At 52.7% G+C, this 20,706-nt stretch overlaps 2 protein-coding genes across 5 annotated transcripts in view; one reads left to right on the top strand and one right to left on the bottom strand.

Moving 5' to 3' along the window:
* Ngef (neuronal guanine nucleotide exchange factor) overlaps nt 1-1,654 on the top strand; it is a 90,626-nt gene extending 88,972 nt beyond the window's left edge. For all 4 annotated transcript variants that reach the window (XM_013066778.3, XM_004868082.4, XM_087209424.1 and 1 more), the window contains one exon: nt 768-1,654. In XM_013066778.3, coding sequence (XP_012922232.1) covers nt 768-958 — 191 coding nt within the window. In that variant the 3' untranslated portion in view covers nt 959-1,654. The remainder of the gene's footprint in view (nt 1-767) is intronic.
* A 1,780-nt stretch (nt 1,655-3,434) lies between these two features.
* Snorc (secondary ossification center associated regulator of chondrocyte maturation) lies at nt 3,435-20,545 on the bottom strand. The gene is made up of 3 exons (XM_004868081.4): nt 7,576-20,545; nt 3,638-3,820; nt 3,435-3,558 (listed from the first exon to the last, which is right to left on the bottom strand). Exons 1-3 carry the CDS (start codon nt 7,745-7,747, stop codon nt 3,449-3,451), a joined length of 465 nt encoding a protein of 154 aa, XP_004868138.2. The 5' UTR covers nt 7,748-20,545; the 3' UTR covers nt 3,435-3,448.
* Between the last annotated feature and the right edge of the window lie 161 nt (nt 20,546-20,706).

The raw sequence follows: 20,706 nt of genomic DNA, 5'->3' as shown, positions 1-20,706 counted from the left end.
CCAGGTGGGCTAAGAAGCACCCAGTTCGTGCCAGCCTTTCGAGTGGCATCAGCACTGTGAGGAATTTAACCCCACCCTCTCTCCTCCAGCCTGTTTCCACACTAATGGCTCCTGGTCAGAGTCCTCACTGTGCACAAAATCCTCTCTACCCAGCCCCTCTGACCCAGGTCCTGGCCTCCACTGCACCCCTCATTCCCAAGTCGCAGGGCTGTCCTCCCCCACCCCAACGCACACAGCCTGACACCCCTCACAGGGTGACCTGCCCAGGGTACGCCGAGGGCCACCACACCCGCGGGGACATGCCACAGGTCCAGGCCCTGGCAAAGGCCTCTGGGGGAGGGAGGGACAGAGAAAGCAGGGAGCGAGGAGGCCGGGGCACCGTGCGGCACCCTCAGCTGGCCAGGCTGAGCCTCTGGAGGCAGAGATGCTGGGAGGCACTGCCCAGTGAAAAGGAGACCCTGCAGCCCAGCGGGGCAAGCAAGTGGCCAGCCACCACTGCCATGGCGCCTCGGGTGCTCTGGCTTCGGGGGAGGCCCTTGGGGGCTCCTGGCCTTGATGGGATTGCTTCGCTTTCCCTGATGGGCTCCAGAGTCACTGGGCACATGTGTGGCTGGGCCCACAGCTCCCAGGCCTCCCCAGCTCCTGGTGGTAAGTGGTGTCCCCCGACTTTGCCCGCAGATGGGAGCCTGGCTAGGTGGAGCCTCCTCTGGGGCCCCTGCCCCTGCCTCTGCCCCACAGGGCACTGACTCTGCCACCCTCCCTTGCAGGGTGGATCTTTGGCGAGCGTCTGCATGACCAGGAGAGAGGCTGGTTCCCCAGCTCCATGACGGAGGAGATCCTGAACCCCAAGATCCGCTCCCAGAACCTCAAGGAGTGTTTCCGCGTGCACAAGATGGATGACCCTCAGCGCAGCCAGAATAAGGACCGAAGGAAGCTGGGCAGCCGGAACCGGCAATGACCTCCGTCACAGGCGCCAGCCTGGGGGAGGATATGGGCAGGGGAGCAGGCTGGTGGACGCAGAGGGCCCTTGGGAAGGACAGGCCAGCGCCTCCCCAGGCAGCAGGAAGTGGCCAGGTGCACAACCCAGGCCCTGCCCACGCAGCGAGTGCCCAAATGTCTCCACTCTTGCCGGCGCAGTGGTACAGACTGGAGACAGCGCCCACCTGACCATCTGTGGAGGAGGAGTGTCGGGCAGTGCCGCCACCTCCCCCTCTCGTCTCTTGGGGGCCTCCTGGAACTGGCAGAGGCCCAGAGCCAGTGTCCCTGGTGGGGTCAGGCGGAAGGTGACGACTGTTGTGATCCCCGCACTGCACGCGTCCCTCCCTACAGGCACCCGGGGGCTGCCCTTGCCTGGCAGCTTCCAGAGCGGCCCTTGGTCTCCGGCTGCCAGGAGGAGACCAGCTGCCTCCGCTCCCCTGCAGCACCTTGGCCGCCCCCGGCCGCACAGCAGCCTGCTCCACGCAGGCCCAGCAGGGCTTGGCTGAGCCGACTGCCTCAGGCTCCTCCTCCACGGCGAGCATCACTTGTGCTTTCTGGCCCCCGCCAGGAGCCCAGGTGTCTTACAGAATGAATTGGTCACTGCATCCTGTACAGTTACGGTTCCAAGAAAAGCAAATATCATTTTTGGCTGCATTAAAGAAGCATCATGTATTAAGTCAGAGGTGGAGGTCTCTTCTTTATTGCCCTGGTGTGCACAGGAACGAGGTGCTTGGTGCTGGACTGAGGTGGGAGCACCAGTGGGGGTCCTCAGGGAGGGTACGAGGGGGCGTCCAGGGAGGAGAGGGCACAGAACTGGCCTGGGGCCATCTGCGGGTGCTGGGGAGGCCTTCATGCCACAGGGGAAGTGGACAGGTTTGCAAGGCTGAGGTGCCCTTGGCCAGTGGTCCCCTACAGTGTGACTGCAGCCCCAGGGCTAGACCAGCCGGACCCTCCTCACCCTCAGTGCACCAGCTCCTCCCGGCCCAGCCCCCTGCCCCTACTCCAGTCCCCGTCAGGGAGCCTTGCGCTCTCCAGGACGCGCTTTCTCCCACACCCAGACTGGCCACGGCACCCGCAGCATCTTCTGCAGGCCATGGCAGGGCTCCTGGCTCCTCCACACATCGAGGGTCACCTGAGGACAGCCCCAGTGCTGAGAGGAAGGGCTCCTGTTCAGGGGTCCCTGCCCAGCATCCCAATCCCCAGAAGGGGACCAGCTGGGATAAGGGCTGGGGAGGCCCTGACCCGCACCTGGCTCTGAAGCTGGGAGTGAGGGACTGAGTTGGGCCATCTGCCCAGTGATGGCTTTGGCTGAAACAGCCTTGTGAGAATTGGCCGTTTAACCCACGATGTGTTTGGGGAAGACTCCTGGAGTGGGGGTGGCCCTGTGAGAGAGGGTGCGGTGGACCCCTGGGCTCCCGCCATGGCCAGAGTAACAGGTTGTGGCAGGACCAGGTGCCGTCAGGGCACAGGAAAGCCAGAGGCCAGAACTGCTGACAGATGATGGCGAAAAACAGAGGAAGCTGGGTGTGGTGGCAATGCCTGTGATCCCAGCACTCAGGAGGCTGAGGCAGGAGGATGGCAAGTTCCACGCCATTTGGGGCTGCCATAGCAAAACCCTTTCTCCAAAAATGAAAGAGGGAGGAGTAGTGAACAGCTTCCCCCCTGGTATCCTCACCCAGGGACCTCCTATTGCAGTAAACCTTCCCCAGGGGTTGCAGAAGCTCACACCCACGCCTCCAGGCCCGGCCAGAGGGGGCAGCTGGTAAATCTCTCCAGGTTACCGAAGCTGTGCACGGGCTCCTGCCAGGCTTGGAGGGCGGCGAGCAGGGTGAAGGGCAGAGTACCAGGGAGAGAACGGTGTGGAGCCGGTCCCTCCTCCCTCAGTACCAGGCTCCAAGGTTCAAGCGCACAGTGGGCTGGGAAAGGCCTCTCCCCACCCCCACGCCCACCCCCACCCCCACCCGGGCACCCGCCCCGCACGCAGATAGCCCTGGCTTCACCCCTCGACTTCTCCCAATCCTGGGTCTCCCTGGGGTACAGGGGTCTTCGGGGCCCAGGTGAGCCGAGGGTCTGGGGCTCTCAGAGCAGATAGGGTCCCTCAGAGCCAAAGGACGCCCCTTAAAAGTAACCTGCTCTCAAGCACAGGGCTGCGGATCTGAGCCCTCACCAGCCTCGCTTCCCTGTCACCCCGGGCCCATGCTCCTGCGGATCCACAAGCGGGGGCGCGCAGAAGTGGGCGGGGCCGGGCCCCGGGCGCAGGCGGAAGCGCGAGCACAAGTAGCGCTCCGAAGCATGCGCACGTGGCCCCAGCGCACGTGGCCCCAGCGCCCGAGTGGTGCGCCGCGAGCCCCCGGCCGGCCCACCCCCCACGCGCGCTCACACTCACGCGCGGGCGCACACGCAGACGCAGGCGCACGGAGGGTGGGTGCAGCCGAGTGGCTCGCGGGCCGCCGCGGCTCCTTTATTTGTTTCACGAGGCGGAAAACTTTCTCAGCGCGACGACCACGAGTGCCAGCACCACGCAGGTGGCCAGCAGGGCGGCGATCACGATGGCCGCGATGGCGCCGGGCCCCAGCGAGCCTGCGGGGGACGAGACGTGTCACGCGCGCCCCGCGCCACCCTCCCGCACCCTCGCCACCCCGCGCCCGGCGCCCCGCACCTCCACCCTGGTCCAGCCGCTCCCGCGCGGTGCTGTCTTCGGGGCCTGGCGCTGACGTGGAGGCCGGCTGGCCGCTGGGCGTGGGCTCCCGGCCGGGGCTGGTGCTCTCCATGGCGCCTTCTCCCGACGGCAGCTCAGCTGGCTCGTTCCACAGGGTGGGCACGGGCTCCTGCGGGCCCTCAGCTGCAAGGCCAAGGACAGGCAGTGGGCCCCGGGCTGTGCAGGCTGTTGCGTGGCAGGCTCGGGGTACGCACTGCCCTGGTCCAACCATGCCACAGGCAAGGCACCTGCGGAATTCGCTCCAAAGCGAGGAGCCCTGTGTCTGTCACCCTGAGCCCCCATGGGGCCAGGCTGCCTCGCCCATGTGGGACAGATGGGGGAGGGGCTGGCAGCAGAGGCAAGGACCCTGGCCCCAACCCCAGGGCCTTGGCTGGCTGCAGTTCCCTCCCATCTGAGCTGAGGGCGACACCCTGCCCGACCCTGAAGGCCCAGGGCAGCCTTCACCTGGGGAAGGGTCCCAGCCTGTCGAGGCCTCCAGTGCCCCAGTGAGACCACAGAGGCCCTCCCTGCCGCAGGCACCGCTGTTCCTCTGCCCAACGCCTCTGCCTCTCGGATAGGAGCCTAAGAGCCTGTCGCTGCCCCTGAAGCAGGGTGGGGAGAAGGGGAGAGGTGGCCCCACACATGCTGGGCCTCAGCACATCAGGCAGGAGTCCCCTGCTGGGAGGGTTTGGGGGACCAGGGACCCCAGAGTACAGGGGGCAGGGGATGAGCAGCCCACACACCCCTGGGCCTTGTGCTTCTTCCCAGACGGGGCTGGAAACGCAGGTCAGTTAAGACCAGGCCCCAGGCCTCTCCCTGCAGCCAACATCCTGGCTGTCACAGGGTCAGGGCTGCCTCTGCCCTCATCTGTGCTGGGATAGAAACAGAGCTAGGGTCCCTGGGGGCAGTGCAGGGGCGCTGGGTCACAACACAATCTCACTGACTTCCTGCTTTTGTCAAGGAGGCTGTTCTTATCCTCATTTCAGAGACAGCAAAGCCTTGGCTCTGGTTGAGCCGAGTGCCACTGTGGTAACTGCAGGTGGTGAACCAAGGGTCGGTTCTCTTAACAGCCCCACAGTAGCCTGCAGCCCCTTCTCAAGGGCATCACCCCTGGGCGCTCCGTGCCGGGCTCCTCGGCTGCAGGACAGGGTACTCAGAGGGGACACAAGGACTTCCAGGGAGACACATGGAGCTATGTTCCGGGTGGGTCGGGGCCCAGCTGCCAGAGACATTTGGGATCTCCGGTGGAATCACAGTCACTTAGCCCTGCACCAGTGTCTGTATCTTGCTTTTGATAGCAGGGTCTGGCTGTAAGAGTCTTCATTCTCACGGGAAGTTGGGGGCCAGAGGCATGATGTCTACAGCTTCTCTCAAGTAATCCAGCCTCACAGGAAGGGAGTGATAGGGCCCAGGGAGCCTGAGGTGGTGGGTGGTGTGGCAGAACCCTGCTTGTTGGTGAATCTAGGTGGAGGTCTGGAGTTCACTGACTATTTTTGCAACTTTTCTGTGAACTTAGAATCTTTTCACCATAAAACTTTACCAAGTTCCTGGCTCTGCAGGCCCTGCCCCTCCTGGTCACATTTCCTGAGCCTGTGTTAGTTCTGAGGATCAGCTTGCAGGCAGGCTGCGAACCCCAGGGCTCCCCAAAGCAGAACCCCTTTTCAGAAGACTCCAGACCAGGGCTTCCCCCTCACAGTGCCCAGGGTGCACGGCGGTGTGGCTCTCTGGCTGCTGCTTCCACCCACCAGCCTGGAAGACCACATGTGAGAAGGGCGCAGTGACCTGGCTCGGACTCCCATGAATTCAGGAGTCTGCAGCCTCAAAGACCCCAGGAAAGGCCCAAGCCCAGGCATGCTGGCCTCAGGCTCGTGGGGCTGGACAGAGAAAAGGCCTGAGTGTGCCCACCGCTTGGCAGGCCCCACAGTCTGGGGTTCACAGGCTGCCTGTCTGCTCCAGAGATGGAGAAACCGCTGGCCCCGCAACAGAGGGCAGACAGATACCTCCTCATTCCACCACTGCGGGCCGGCGCTCACCTCCAAGGTTGGGCACCTGGCCAGGGAGGCCACCCTGGGGCTGCTGGGCACCAGATCGGGGTGGGGTCCGCAGGCCTGGGCCACTGGCTGAGCTGGACCCAACCCACCAGCAGAGGGGGAGGCACTGGGGGCTGGGGCATTGTCTTGTCTCCCTCTGGTTGCTCTGCTAGTTTGCCTGCAGGAGGCTTGGTTGGAAGAGAGGTGAAGATGAGAGAGAATGGACAGCAGAGAGACCCGCAGGAGCAAGAGTGTCCAGCGGCTGAGGGATAGCAAGTGAGGCCTGGGAAGGGGAACCACAAAGCACCCCAGAGAAGACCTGTCCCCTTCGGCCACAGCACAGCCCACACTCCACAGGCTGGAGTGACAGTGCTGTGGGACTTCTCACTCCAGCTGGGGAGAACAGGGCCCTGGTGGCACTGCCACAGGCCTGGGCACTGTGGGCTGTCCCTGGGCCCCGCCACCCCTGGCCGGCCTGCCTTTGGGTAAATAAGTTTGTCCAATGCTTGGTTGGACCACAGGGCCCCAAGACTGGGTGTCCGTGCTCACAGACGGCCTTTGTGTGGGCCATGAAGGGCCTTTTCATCCCCACCCTGGCCTCCTGCCCACTCAACCTGGCCTGCCCCCCACCTCAGCACTGCGGCCACCAGCCCTGGCAGGGAGGGTGGCAGCAGGACCTGGGCTGAGGCCTCCGGGCCACTCCTTCCCTCCTGCCAGCTGCAGGACCCCAGCCGGGTGGGAGGCGGGGGCCTTGGCCTTGTACACACCTGCCCAGCGCTTCCTGCCCGGGCCCTTCCCGGTGGAGCCTGGGACACCCAGCAGCCCCACACCCAGCTGGCCGCCTGCTTTTGGGGGGCCACATAGGGAAGGGGGCAACCATGTGAGGTCCTTCCTGCCCGTCCCCAGAGCCTCCTCTGGTGCCAGATGCAGCGGCGGGAACCGTGGTGTCCTTGGGGCAGCGATGAAGCTGCTCCACTCCACAGGTCACTCCCAGGTTCGGGCAGCGCCTGGCCTTGCCCAGTGAGCTCCTCTACCCGGCCTGTGGAGGCGGTTCTGCCCACCCCAGGCCTGTCAGAGGGGCTGGGGACAGTGCAGCCCTCACATGTCCTGAGCACTGGCTGGACACCTGGCCATCCCCAGAGTATGGCACATGTGGACTGGTGAGGCTGTGTCCCCTCCTGCAGATGAGTGGGTACTGAGAGGTGGCCAGAGGCCAGGCCGGGCTGGGAGCCGCTTGCTGGAGCCCCCTCTACCTCCTGTGCCTTCTGGTGTATGGCTGGGTTCCCACTGTGGTGGGGGTCCTAGCACGCCCCTGAAGCCACATTTTCACAGTGGACTTCACGACTCTCTGCTCATCCACAGACACCCCCTAAGCCCAAGATGTAGGCCCTTGAAACACCGGGGACAGCAGCAGCCCTGTGGCTCAGCCATGGGCCAAGGAGGGTGATGACTCCTCCCAAGAGCAAGCCCGCGGGTGTCCCTCTGGAAGCGGGCCCTCATCCCCAACCATCGGGGCTCAGCCCGGAGCCCCAGCTAGCATCCTTGCCATTCTGTGCAGGAACCCGGGGCCTCGTGCTCTCTCTGAAGTTTCTCCCAAGATGGGGACAGTACGTGAACCTTTGCTCTCTGAGGACACTGCAGAAGCAGCTGGGAAAAGTGACTGACAAGGCTCCATGGTCCGCCTGGCGGCTGGGCCTCTGCTCCTCAGCCACTTGCCCTGTCCGTGGCCCTGCTCCACTTCAGAGGCCCTTGTCCCTGCTGCCAATAGTCCCGAATCCAGTCAGCTGCCGGGAGATCCACCCCAAATGCTGGCCCGACTCCTGTCAGGATCTGCCCCAGTCCCAAGGTGGCAAGGCCTGCGCCCCTTACCTGTGAGCACCGCAGGGGCCAGGACCCCCGAGATGAGCAGCAGGGCCGTGTGCAGGGCCAGACAGGGTGCCATCCTGGCCATGAGCGCGCACAGCGGGCGGGACGCAGAGGACTGAGCTGCTGCACCTTGGCAGCGGGAAAGAGGCATCAGAGAGCTGGGGAGGGTTTCCATCAATGCAAACTCTGTCCTCCTGGGACACTGTGCCCGCCCCCGACACGCGCGCACACACAGAGCACAAGCTCACAGAACAGACCGGCTTTCCTACACTCTGGAGCAGCCCCACCCTTGGAAAGGGAAGGAGGAAACTGCTGTCCCCCCCCACACACACACACACACTCACACACACACACACACTCACACACACACACACACTCACTCCTGGGTCACTGGAAGTGAGAGGTTTTCAAACTTCCTGGTGCAGAAGAGTCACCCGGGAACTTGGAAAATGCAGATCCGCAGCCCCTGTGGCCGGGCTCCTGTGTGAGCCCAAGAACGAGCCTGGTCCACAGAGCCTGTGGAGCTGAACGCCAGGCCCCATGCTGTCTGCTCTGCCCGCCGCACACTGCTGCTGCCACTTCCAGCCTGGCCTGGTCCAGAGCTCTGTCCCAGCAGCCCCTTGCTCACCGCCAGCTAAGGCACAGCATCTCGTGTCTAAGCAGCCGGCGCCTCCATGCCCCACCCTGCCTCTCAGTGACTTCCAGCACCCTATCCCCCAGAGGTGCTCACCGTGCAATTCAATGGTCTGTCTTTCTCTCTCTCTCCCCACATCCAAACCCTTAGCAAGTTCTGCCAGCATCCCCTACTTGGTGCTCTCCATGGTTTCTCATCGCCTTTACAACAAAAAGCCAAACTAAGGGTTTCCCCTAGTGCTCCTCACCTCCCCACACCTCTGCTCACTAGGACCTGGCTAGTTTCCTCTAACACACCAGTTGAGCCTGCCTCAGGGCCTTTGCACTTGCTGTGCCTTCCCAGAAACTTACTATGAGGCTACCTTATTTTTATTCAAATAGTGCGTCAACCTCCCGATTCACCCATCGTATCAATTTATTCTAGCACTTATATTTTCCGAAGTTATCCTGTTTATTAATGTTTGGAGGCATAATATACACACTCAAGTACACCTGACTTGTGCACAGGTTGATGAACTCTGTCTATACGCCCTGTGTAAGTCCACCCACATCAACAGGGGCATGGGCAGCACACCCCTGGGCTCCCAGCACTCTTCCCCAGGCAATTCTCACCCCCTCCCCAGAATATTCTGCCTCTGTAGGTCCCAGAGGTGACCTCATCCACTCTTGAACTTCAGACGAATGGACTCACACACGAACTCTGTCTGACCTCGGTTCAGCCCTCTGTCCTTGAGCTTCCTCCACAGTGGTGCTGAACGATAGCTCATTAATTAATGCAGTGAATATTATCCAAAGTATGACTGTGCCACAGTTTATCCATTCTGTCCACTTATCTGAATCCATCTGTTGCCAGGGTGGGGCATTGTGAATATAGCTTCCATGAATATTCTTGTATGTGTTTTTTTGTGTTCACACACACTGTATTCTTGGTTATGTAACTAAAGATAGCACTGCTGGAATTGAGGGTGAGTAAATGCTTAGCTTCTCTGGATACCCCAAGCTGTTTTCCAAATTGGGTTCCAGGTTACACTTATCAGCAGTGAGAAAGTTCCAGTTGCCCCATATCCTCACCAACACTTGGTGTTACCCATCTTTTTATTTCTAGTCACCCTAGTGGTTATGTACTAGTGTCTCACTGTGGCTTTAATTTGCCTTTCCATGATTGAGTACCTTTCCATGTTTACTGACCACTGGAATATCCTCTGTTGTGAAGGGAGTGCTCAATATTTTCCCTATATATTAGGATCTATTAAATTTTATTTTAGAAAATTTTTTGTATTTTCCAGATGAAACTTCTGCCAGGTGTATGCAATGGAACTTTTAGATGAAGGGTTTATTGGGTTGGGTCTGTTACACCTTGGGACTGTAAGTTCCAGGACACCAGGGGCTGTTTTTGTTCATCAGTGCATCCCAGAACCTCACACCATGCCTTGGCTGCATTGGGAACTTAATTTGTGTGTGTGTGTGTGTGTGTGTGTGGTACCAAGGACTGAACTCAGGACCTTGTGCTTGTGAGACAGGCATGGCACCACTGAGCTAAATCCCTGGCCCTGGGAACTTAATATTTTAACCCAACCAGTTGGGACTTCTGGGTTGGGTTTAACACCAAGTGTTCTCTCACCTGTTCATTTGCCCATCTGCTTGCTTGCTCTTACTGCCCTCCCCCCTCCTTCCTACGCCCTCAGTGTGACCTCACCATAGCGGCACTTCCCTGCCAGCTGACTTCCTGTCAGGATCTGCTAGCAGGAGGCCCTGGTGGAAGATGGAAGGTGGAGGAGAGTGGCTGTGTTCCCGCTTTAGATTCGTCAGTGTCTTGTTAGTCACATCAGTGACAAATGGCCATGTGGTGGTGGCTGCAGGGGCAGCTACAGAAGCTGGATGTCCAGGTTTCCTGATTCTTCTCAGGCAGCTACTCTGATGCTTGGAGCATCACAGTGCTCTGGCCTTGAATTTCTGCTCCTCCAGCCCAGGTGGTAAACTAGTTATAATTATAAATTTTTGAGTAAATTTATCTAACCTCTTGTTCTTCTAGTCCTTTAAAAATGATTGTAGCAAGCCATGCATGGTGGCATACACCTGTAATCCTAGCTCTCGGGAGGCTGAGGCAGGAGAATCACCATGAGTTCGAGGCCAACCTGGGCTACATAGTGAGTTCATGGTCGGCCTGAACTACACAGTGAGACTCTGTTTCAGAAAAACCAACCAACAAACAAAAAAATCCCACCTGTGCTAAACAAATAAACAAATCCTTATGTTAAATCTCTTCTACTTGGAATACTCACAGTGGTCTATTTCCAGTTCAGCCTCTGACCACAACAGTACTTAGTGTCTGCAGTGGTTCTAGAAGACAAAACCTCAGAGACCTGCTCTGTGCCTGGTTTGCTGCCCTGTCTGACTTAGATTTAATGCAGTGAAGACCACACTGCTAGTGGAAGGTGAACTCTGGTAACACCTGGCAGGCCTGGATATCGAAACTTGTAGTTTGTTTCGCATGAAGTGCCCATCGAAGACAAAGTGTAAAGGACTAAATGTATGCTGATGTTTACAGTGGTGACTGTGATCAAAAGGATTGTGAACTGGCCACTTTACTGCATTTGGTGCTCACAGAACAAGACAAGCTTAGGCCTTTGAATTCCAAGGTCAAGGCATGATCAGAAAACTACAGATTTCTATGGCACGAAAATCTACTTCTTACACTGACAGGACATAACCGGCTGCAATTTGGGCCCCACACTTAATTGTGCAAGCTGCAAAATCACAATGTTAAATTGTACTTCACACCTTCCTCTTAGGTGAAATTGAAGGCACCAGTTGGGAAGGAGTGAATGTTGAGGTCAGAATGGCAACATCTGGGCAGATCAGAACAATCTGAGAATTCACCACACTCAGGCCTCCCTGGCAGAAGCAGCAGATGCCCCACTCTGTCTGATTACAACCTCATCTGTTACATTCCCTTGCAAGGTGATGCCTGTCCTCAAGACCCACCCTGGCAATCCCTTGTTGCCTCCATATCCACAACTAGTCAGGTATCAACATCCCAAGGCTGCAGATGAGGCACAAGGTCCTGGGTTCAATCCCCAGCACCACCAGAAACAAACAACAGCAAAAAACTGACCAGCATCCCCAAGAGCCTGACAGAAGACAGTCAAATACTAACTAAAACTAGTGTTACCTTTTGTTTTTGGTACCAGGGATCGAACTCGGGTCCTTGCGGTTGCATAGCAGGCAGCAAAGCCACTGAGCTAAATGCCCAGCCCCAGTGTTACCTTTTGTTAGCAATAAATTAGTAAGTGCATACCATGTAAGGTTTTGCCAATTACAGTAATAGAAACCTGGAACATGTATGGTAATTAATGAATTTGAGGTGTTAAGACTAAATAGGATGGGAATATAATGTTAGGTCAGGCCACAGGTATGGGGTCTGCATACCAGAGATTCTGAATCCATGTATTTTTCCTTTTGTAATTGTTTTTTTTTTTTTCAGTCTGGGGCTGGAATCCAGGCCTTCATGCATGCTAGACAAGTGGTCTACGACTGAGCTACATCCTCAGCCCTTTTGAAGTTTTGAGAAAGGATCTTGCTAAGGTACCTGGGATGGCCTCAAGCACAGGATCCTTGGCCAGCAGCTGGGATTATAGGCATGATACAATGTTTTAGTTCCAGCACTTGCTCTAAAAGCTCCGTTGCCACTCACTAGTAGCCCAGATACAATGAGAATGAGAAGCGTAAGTTAAGGAAAAGGAGGAAAGTCCAAGGCTGAGGAAGAAAGAAATGCCAGTGCATTTTTCATAGGTGACTTACACATTCACCAACCCCAGGATGTTCTCTGTAAGTCCACTCCTCCCTCAGCCATGAGAGGTGCACTGGTGAGGAGCTCAACAACCACAGATTCACTGTGCTAGTCCCAGTAGGCCGGGTGGATAAAGGACCTGATCTCAATGTTCACAGGTGAGCAGAGATCTGTACTTACTACCAGGGAGCACAGAACCACCCATCCAGTTCCCAGACCCAGACCTCAACTCAGCTTTTGGGACGGCCCCGCAGGATGGCCACAGTATATATCAGGGAGTCTCCTCCAACCCCCCAAAGTGTGAGCAGCCATCAGCCAGGATAGCTGAGCACCGGGAAGGGAGATACTCTCTTCCTTCAGGGCTCCAGACTTTGGCTCCGTTTCGAGGCTAATCTCTGGTTACCCAAAATGCCACTGTTCATCCAATGAGAGCTTAGCATCAAGGAACAGGTGGAGCTTCACCTGAATCCATCCCAGTGGACAAGACAAGGAGGGCAGGCTGCTCAGGGGCAAGTGTGGACAGTGAAGAGCCCATCCTTCAGACTTCACATCTAAACACAAATAAATTTCAAGGGGTCAGGGCACAGGGGTCAGCACTAGACAACGCTTAGCAAGTGCAGGGCTCTAGTTTAATCCTCAGCACCAAGGGGGGGGGGCGTGTATTTCCAGACAGTGAGCTATATTTCAAATGATTATTATAACCATACTAAGTGGAGAAAAAAGAATACACCCTTGGACTAGACAAAAAGTCTAAATTATACAGATTGGATTGCTACAATGATAAGCATTATACACAAGTATTTTCATAATGTTGGAGGTGTTTCCTTAAACAAAAGTCATGCATCACTTAACAATGGGGATACTTCTGAGAACTATGTCAATAAGCAGTTTTACTACTGTACTATGGCTACGATATCACCAGGCAGTATGGCCGTAAGGGACCACCTGCATTATGTGACACATGACTATACTGAGCCCTAGCCAGACAGCTTGTGTCTCACAGTGGCACAGGCAGGCAATTATGAAACCACTCTGAGGTATCCCAAGACTGGATACACGAGGAAATATGCAGTGGTTGACTATTGAACATGGGGGATAGGGGCACTGACCCTTTTGACTGCTCTTGACTGGAAGCCTTACCAATAATGTCAACAGTTGATTACCACATAGTTAGTACACCATACATATTCTATACAGTGGGAAATGTGCGAGCATTCAGAGATCAGTTTTATTGGAACACAACCTCAGGAGTGAGGAGGTGTACATGTGGGGTGAGCTGTCACAGCAGACATAGACTGCAGCTAACCTTACAGTTACTGTGCAGTACTGCATCTGTATGCTCATGTTATAGATACACTGCAAATGTGTAAATACACACATTTGATAAGCTTTAACTTTTATAATAAATGTGGATATTTATGGTAGCAAGTAATTTAAAACTAGACTATGCTGGGGCTGGGGGTGGCAGGGCATGCCTGTAATCCCAGCTACTTGGGACTCAAGAAAAAGACTATTTGGGGCCAGGGATTTAGCTCAGTGGTGCCGCTGCCTGCCTCGCAAGCACAAGGTCCCGAGTTCAATCCCCAGTACCAAAAAAAAAAAAAAGACTACTTGTCTACATATATTTTATGCATTCATGACACACTTTTTCCTTTTCTCACTGTTGGGTAAGGGAATTATGAATATGGAAAAGGGAAAAGATTAGAATGGATCCCAAGGTCCAAGGTGCCATACTGGCACTGCAGATACCAACAGGAACTCATGGTTATGCATAGATCAGTGTCCAGTATGTGCAGATATATGAATATCTGTACATACACCATAAACGCCCTGTCTGTACACTGTCCAGAGGCAGTGATACTTTGGTAGCTATGAACACACTGGTGACCAGATTTTAGTTTTTAGATACTTTTCTCTACTAAAAAGAACCAGGGCTCCTTGGGAAAATAGCTATTTCTAAAGCTGGGAAAGGAGAAGTAGATAATGAACCAGACTATTTTGGGTCAAAGGAAGTACTCACAGAATGATGGGGATGTGGCAGAAGGACACAGAAACCAGTTGCAAATGGAGAATTTGTGTACAAAAAAATACTATTGGCTTATGGCTAATATACTGTACATGAGTGTGCATGTGTAAATGAGTATTGAATGTAAAAGAAATGTTAGCAACATCTGTGACAATTGTTCAAACATGAAACATCAACAGATGCTAAATCCAGTGGATAAATTTTGATGAGGTTGGGGATTTAGCTCAGTGGTTATGCCGCCTGTCTCGCAAGTCCAAGGACCCGAGTTCGATCCCCAGTACCAAAAAAAAAAAAAAAGAGTCTCCCTATTTGGGGCTGGGGATTTACCTCAGTAGTTCTGTCACCTGCCTTGCAACCACAAGGTCCCAAGTTCGATCTCCAGTACCAAAGAAAAAAATTTTGATGAGGACCTGAATATTTAGTCTTAGAGTTTTGAACAAACTAGATGTGGCAGTGCACACATGTAATACCAGCTCCTTGGGAGGCTGAGGCAGGAAATAAATTCAAGGACAGTGTAGGCAATCTAGTGAGACACTCTCAAAATAACAATTTTTAAAAAGGGCTGGAGATGTAACTCAGAGGTAAAGTGCTTGCCTAGAATGTATGAGGACCAGGGTCCAATTCCCCAGTACCAAAAAAAAAAAAAAGTGTTTCCTATAAAGAGAAAATCCATTAAGAAGAAATCTGGGAGACCCCACCAACTAATTAAAGTGAATATCATCAGTGATGGCTCAAATGAACGTGTCTCCTGACAGAATGCACTGAGGACGAAACACCACTTCTGTCACCATTCCTCCAAAACTGCACTAAGCACCTTCTAATCATGAGAAAACAACAGTAAATCAAATTAAGGGGATTCTAAAAAAATAACTGTCCTGCACCGTTAACAAAATGTCAAGGTATGAAAGACAGATTGAGAAACTGTCTCAGGTTAAAAAGACTCAAATAAGACAGAATGCAAAAACGTGATCATAAATGTTATCTTATACTTTTGAGGTTTTCCTTATAAAAGACACGAGTGGAATTGTTGGCATGTGAATGAAGCCTGGATGTTAATTCTTAATCCTGATAACTGTACTGTGGTTAATTTAAAGAATCTTTCAGAAAACTCAACCGAAAGTATTCAGGGATAAGGGATATAAAGTATGCAACTTATTCTCAAATGGTTCATGCAGAGAATATGTTGAGTGTAGCCACTGAGAGAAAATAATGCAGATATGGTAAAACATTCATAAATGGAGAATTTGAGTAGCTGGGCAGTATTCCTTTAAACTGTTCTTGAAACTCTTCTCTAATATTTCAAATTAACCCTCCTTCCCCCGTTAACCTCCTATTAATCAGTGACTAAACAGATCTAGCTGATGGTCATCAATGAATGTAAAGAGCAATGGGACTTTTACAGTGGGCGAGCCAACCTGGTAACCTGAGCGATCGTTCGGACATGAGCAGGAAATGGAACGCGTGGCAGCTGGGACTGAGCGCACCAGGAAGGCTGCTGCACCGGTGAGGTCTACCTTACAGTGAGGTCGACCTGCAGGCGAGGGGCCACGGAGAGCCTCAGACTTACAGGATGTAAACAGGTCTAATCTACACGATGCCGGGCAGACGGGGACACTGGCATCATAAATCTGGAATGCAGGATACTCTGCTAAATCTGGAATGTGGGATGTTCTGTGAATAAATCAGTTTTTTCACTTTAAAAAAAATGAACTGTTAAAAAGAGAAGAAACAAAGGAAAGCAACCTAATGCAACTAACATCATTTTGATTTTGATTTTTTTTTTTTGGTACCAGGGATCGAACTCAGAACCTTGCACTTGCGAGGCAGGCAGCTGCACCACTGAGCTAAATCCCTGGCCCTTGATTCAAATTTTTAAAGACGGTTTTGAGATGATCGAAGAAAAATCAGTGGACTAGGTGCAGATATTAATTTTGTTAATACTGTTAATGTGATAAGGCAATTTTAAAGGTATCCTACTGCCGTGCACATTAAAATGTTTATATCTGGGATCTTAAAAAATATTTTCAAAGGAAAAAGGATAAGTAAAATGGCCAAAATGTCAATAATTATTGATGCTAGCTTATATCAGGAAGGAATTTGGTACACTAGCTTGCTTGTATGTTTGACTTTTCTCATTGAGAATGACAACTTGAAGGCAAACCTAAGTGAATAAGACAGCAACCAACGACCTCAGAAGCCAGATCCCTCAGGAGTGAAGACCCAGGTGCCCTGCAGCTGACCAGAGGTGAAAGGCTCACAGAACTTAGAATGAGCAGCAAAGAGTGCAATAACCAGCTGGGTGTGGTGATGCTATGTGTAGTCCCAGCATTCTGGGAGGCTGAGGCAGGAAGGTTTTAAGTTCAAGCCCAACCTGGCCAACTTAACCACTTAGTAAGACCCTGTCTTGAACAGTTTTTCAAAAGTGCTAGGGATGCAGTTCAGTGAGAAGGCCCTGAGACTTCAATTCCCTGTACTAAAAAAAAAAAAAAAAAAAAAAATCAACAACTATCACCCCCATCCTCATGACCAGCAGAGGGACCAGACTACAGCATCTGTGAGTATTTTGTATTCCTCCATACACGTGCATACATACCTTTGTACATATGATCTTTTTTCCTCTACAGTTTCATATATAATAAAACTTAGCCCTTAGGATACTGAAGTCACCTAGAAAGGGTCGTAGTGACTGATGGATATGGTGTTAGCAGTCTCCCTGAAGTTAATTCATCTTTAAGTAACTTCACTTTCTCTCAAATTGCTCCCAAACCATTCCCCAAATTTTTAAAAAACTTTTCTTCTGGTTACCAAGGTAGTTTCTGCTTCAGAGTAGGAGCCTGAGCTCTGCTTCAGGCTCCATTTTATGTGACCAAAGTCAGAAAACCCAGGTAGGTGACTCTGTCCCCCTACCCAAGACCCACTGTACTTCCACCTTTGTGAAGTTGCAAAGGGTTACTACTTGTCACCCAGTCACAGGTGACACACTCACGTAAGAGGATGGATATGAAGAGCATCTCCCAGATCAGCTAGGCCACTGGGCCCACCCCCACCTTTAGTCCATCTATAATCAACTGGGGACTGAAAAACAGTTCCTACCAGGCCCAGCCCACATTAGAAATGGTACATGAAGCTCAGGGACTGACTTCTATCTCAACATGGCCTAGGCCAACCCTTTCATCTGACAGGTAAGGAAACTGAGGAGTGGTCACAGGGCAGGAGACTGCTAGTGGCCTCCTGGAACCTGCGCCATACTGCCACCCTGAGGGCTACACTTCTTGGTGCTAGTTCAGATGCCTTGCCCTAGTGCAGTGACGGTGAACCTTTTAGAGCTTTCAGTGATAACAGCCTGCTGCAGCACATGCCACAGGTTTGCCACCAGTGCCCTACGGCACGTGCTCTGCTCCACCTGTATCCAAGCCTGCAAGTAACCAGCTCACTTGCACTGTGGCCCACAAGCAGCATTCATCAAGCATTCAGGGCCTGGGAACTGCACTATGCACAGGAATTACTTTCAAGTTACTGGTTACAACTCCTGTAGCGTTCTCACTGCACAGAGAGGGAAATAGACACAGACAGAGAAAGCTGCCTCCCCACCCAAGCAGGTGATGGGACCCACATTCCGATCCAAATGGAGTCTACTCCCAGGTCCACTCCATGGGGGACTGAAAACAAGCAGATTCCAGAGTCTATGTAGAACTGGAAACTTCACAGCCAGGCTGAGCCACCTGAAGCCTGCTCTGGTTCCCCAGCTCTCCACAAGAAAAGAGATGGCAAAGCCTGTTGAGTCTCCACACAGGGCAAGACTAAGATCCTCGGCCCAGGGGCCACACCGGGGTTGCCACTAGGGCTATCTTCTCACAGTCAAAGTGCACAAACTCTACAAGCCTACATTTCCCATTTCAAAACAGAACACAGAAGGGACTTCAACTGCCAGCGCAGCATCCATTCTCAGCTCCTGCTAACCACCTTCATGGCATTGGGGATAGCAAAGCGCCCAACTAAAACCCCCCAATCTCCAGCCTTTCTTGCAACTAACTAGTTACCATTCTGACTTAAGATGTTAAGTAGGGCTCCCCAACAAACTCCTTAAAAAGGGCTGAGTGAGCAGACAACACATGTGCTTCTTGCGGATGTCCACTCCTTCCTCCTGTCTGGAATATGAGCTTGAGGGCTAGTGCTCTAGTAGCCACCTTGGATCACGAGTGACCTTAAGGACAGAAGCCAGAAACAGGACGATGAAACAGAAAAACCCAGGTCCCTGGGCTGACGACCTCTGATTTCACTCAATAAACCATCTTCTCAAGCCACTGTCAGTTAATGTCTTCTGCAATATGCAACCAAACACAACAGTGACTCACTGACCATTTTCAGGACCATTTCTTGTGCCAACAGAGGAATTCAAAGCAAAGGGCAATCCATTGCTCAAGGACACTAACTGACCTTCCTGTATTTGAGGAGAGGATAAACCATCCCCAAGAAGCCATCTCTCTTTCCTAAGATCAGCTGCACTGAAACGAGTGTCGAGGCCATCCTGATTTCCATCCCCATGACAACTCCACCTTGCAGCAAGGAAAAGGAAGCAACGGCAGCTCTGAAGTGGGACAGTAGCTATTAGGGAAGGAGCCCAGCTCTCTTCCCCGCCACATCCATGAGCTGTTTCTTCCTCAGAGTGGACCATCACTATGATTGCTACTTTAGTGGCAAAACATTTCCACTGATAATTTCTGGCCACAACTCTCCTCATTGAGGCTTTAGGCTCCCGGTCCAGAATCGGCAGTACCAAATGCTGTACAGAGCCATCATTCTCAGGGAATCTAACATCTGGAAGATAAGCACTGCACATCTGGCTGCTTCACGGTTCCCAGGTCCCCAAGTCCCCAGCAAGCACTGCAGCTTCCTCCCTGGGAACTTAGGGAACCCAAGCCAGAGCAAAGACAGCTCTAGAATTGGGCTTTTGTTAGTCTGAGAGACCTGTCAAATGTAAGGCCAATCCCTGTGCACTCGGCTGTGGCAGAGTTTGCCACTCTTTTGACAAAGCTCCACTTCACACTCTGGAGGCACTGGACACAGATGCCTTCATTTCAAAGAACTACTTCTGCTTCATGAGTGATTCAGGGACTGTCTTTGTTAATAATGCAGACTAGGACATTTTATATACAATTACTTTGTCACCACGTCAATTCTAAAATAAGGTGGTATATTTATCAACTGCCAGACACGTAAATGAGCCATTCTGGATGGCCACCTCATTAATTAAGTCTTTGTACGAAAGCAGCCCCAGATGACATCTGATCTCACACACACACACACACACACACACACACACACACACACACACAAATCCCACACAAATGAACCCTTCCCAAATTCTGGCCACAAAATTGCCAACAAAAATGGGGCTGGGGATTTAGCTCAGTGGTTCCACCGCGTGCCTTGCAAGCACAAGGTCCCAAGTTCGATCCCCGGTACAAAAAAAAAAAAATTGCCAACAAAAAAAAGCAGTTTGGAGGCTATTTGTTATGCTGCAACAGTAACTAGTACATCAACTATCTTGGGGAAAGTCTTCAAAATCAAACCGGGAACTTCTTAAATGCCAGAACTAAGAAAATCTAGAAGCAAATGGAACACAAAACAAATTCAGCTGGGCCTCAGTATCCGCGGGTTCTGCGACCTCAGCTCTTATCAACTTCAGCCGGAAAATGTTCAGGGGAAAAAAAACTACATCTGTATTGAATATACACAGACTCCTGGGTCATTATTACAACACAGTGTAATGATTATTTACACTGCATCAGACATTACAAGCCACAGAGAGATGATTTAAAGTACACAGGAGGGCTGTTGCGATTACATGGAGACAGGACACCATTCTGTATTAGAGTTGAGCACCCATGAATTGTGTCCTTTGCAGGGGTCACAGAACCATCCTCTGAGGATACCAAGGAACAACTTTAATTTTTTAAATTTTACTCAAGAAAGGTTTGGGGGTGTAGTTCAGCGGTGGTGTGTGTGCTGAACAATTGCAAGGCCATTGCTCCAACACCAAAAACAAAAAATAAAGCAAATCAAATGAACCACCCCCAAACAAAATACCCTAGGAAGAGTAAAGGAAGTAAGTTTATAGATGGTGGTAAGGAAGTGGTGGATAACAATAAAAGAGTAAAAAAAGGAGAATATAAAGAGAGTAGAATTGAAAGAGACAGGAGTGCTTCTGGGGAAGAGTGGTCTCCTTCTACCAAGTGGGAAATTCCTCAGACAGAGGGCTCCTTGGTAAGCACATGGAATGTTTCAAGACTAAAATGACTTTGTTCTGCTAATCTGCCCACCGCACCTCCAAGTTTTTACCAAAATTTATTTTTATTTTTCTTGAACAAAGATCACAGTCTGGTCTAGAAGCTGAGGGCAGGCATGGGAGCCACATTCAGAGTGAGCGTGCCTGCGGTGTTAGGGCAGACACCAGCTCACAGGTCAGGAGAGAAGGAGTGGTAAGGACGGAAAGCTACTGGTCAGGCTTCCCCGTGTTTATCTTGACCTCTGCCATCTCAAACACAAGCCTAGCCAGGCTTCATGGCCTGGCAGAGAAAGCCAGGGCCACCTCCACCTCTGGGATGCCTGCAAGGGCTTGGCACTGCTCCATGGTGCCGAGGAAGAGCTCAGCACAAAATCCAGCCTCAACGCCAGTGAGTAC

The sequence above is a fragment of the Heterocephalus glaber genome, unplaced genomic scaffold, assembly GCF_053883595.1.
Source record: "Heterocephalus glaber isolate CG9 unplaced genomic scaffold, H.glaber_assembly_v1.0 deba00001004, whole genome shotgun sequence".
Lineage (NCBI taxonomy): Eukaryota > Metazoa > Chordata > Mammalia > Rodentia > Bathyergidae > Heterocephalus > Heterocephalus glaber.
This window is presented reverse-complemented; position numbering and strand designations above follow the sequence as displayed.

Excerpts from the sequence above, each read along its gene's own strand:
- Snorc (XM_004868081.4), bottom strand. The coding sequence starts at position 7,747 with ATGGAAACCCTCCCCAGCTCTCTGATGCCTCTTTCCCGCTGCCAAGGT. Across the intron at positions 3,821-7,575 it reads GGCCCCTGCGGTGCTCACAG|CTGAGGGCCCGCAGGAGCCC; the intron begins GTAAGGGGCGCA and ends TTGGCCTTGCAG. Across the intron at positions 3,559-3,637 it reads GCGGCTGGACCAGGGTGGAG|GCTCGCTGGGGCCCGGCGCC; the intron begins GTGCGGGGCGCC and ends CGTCCCCCGCAG.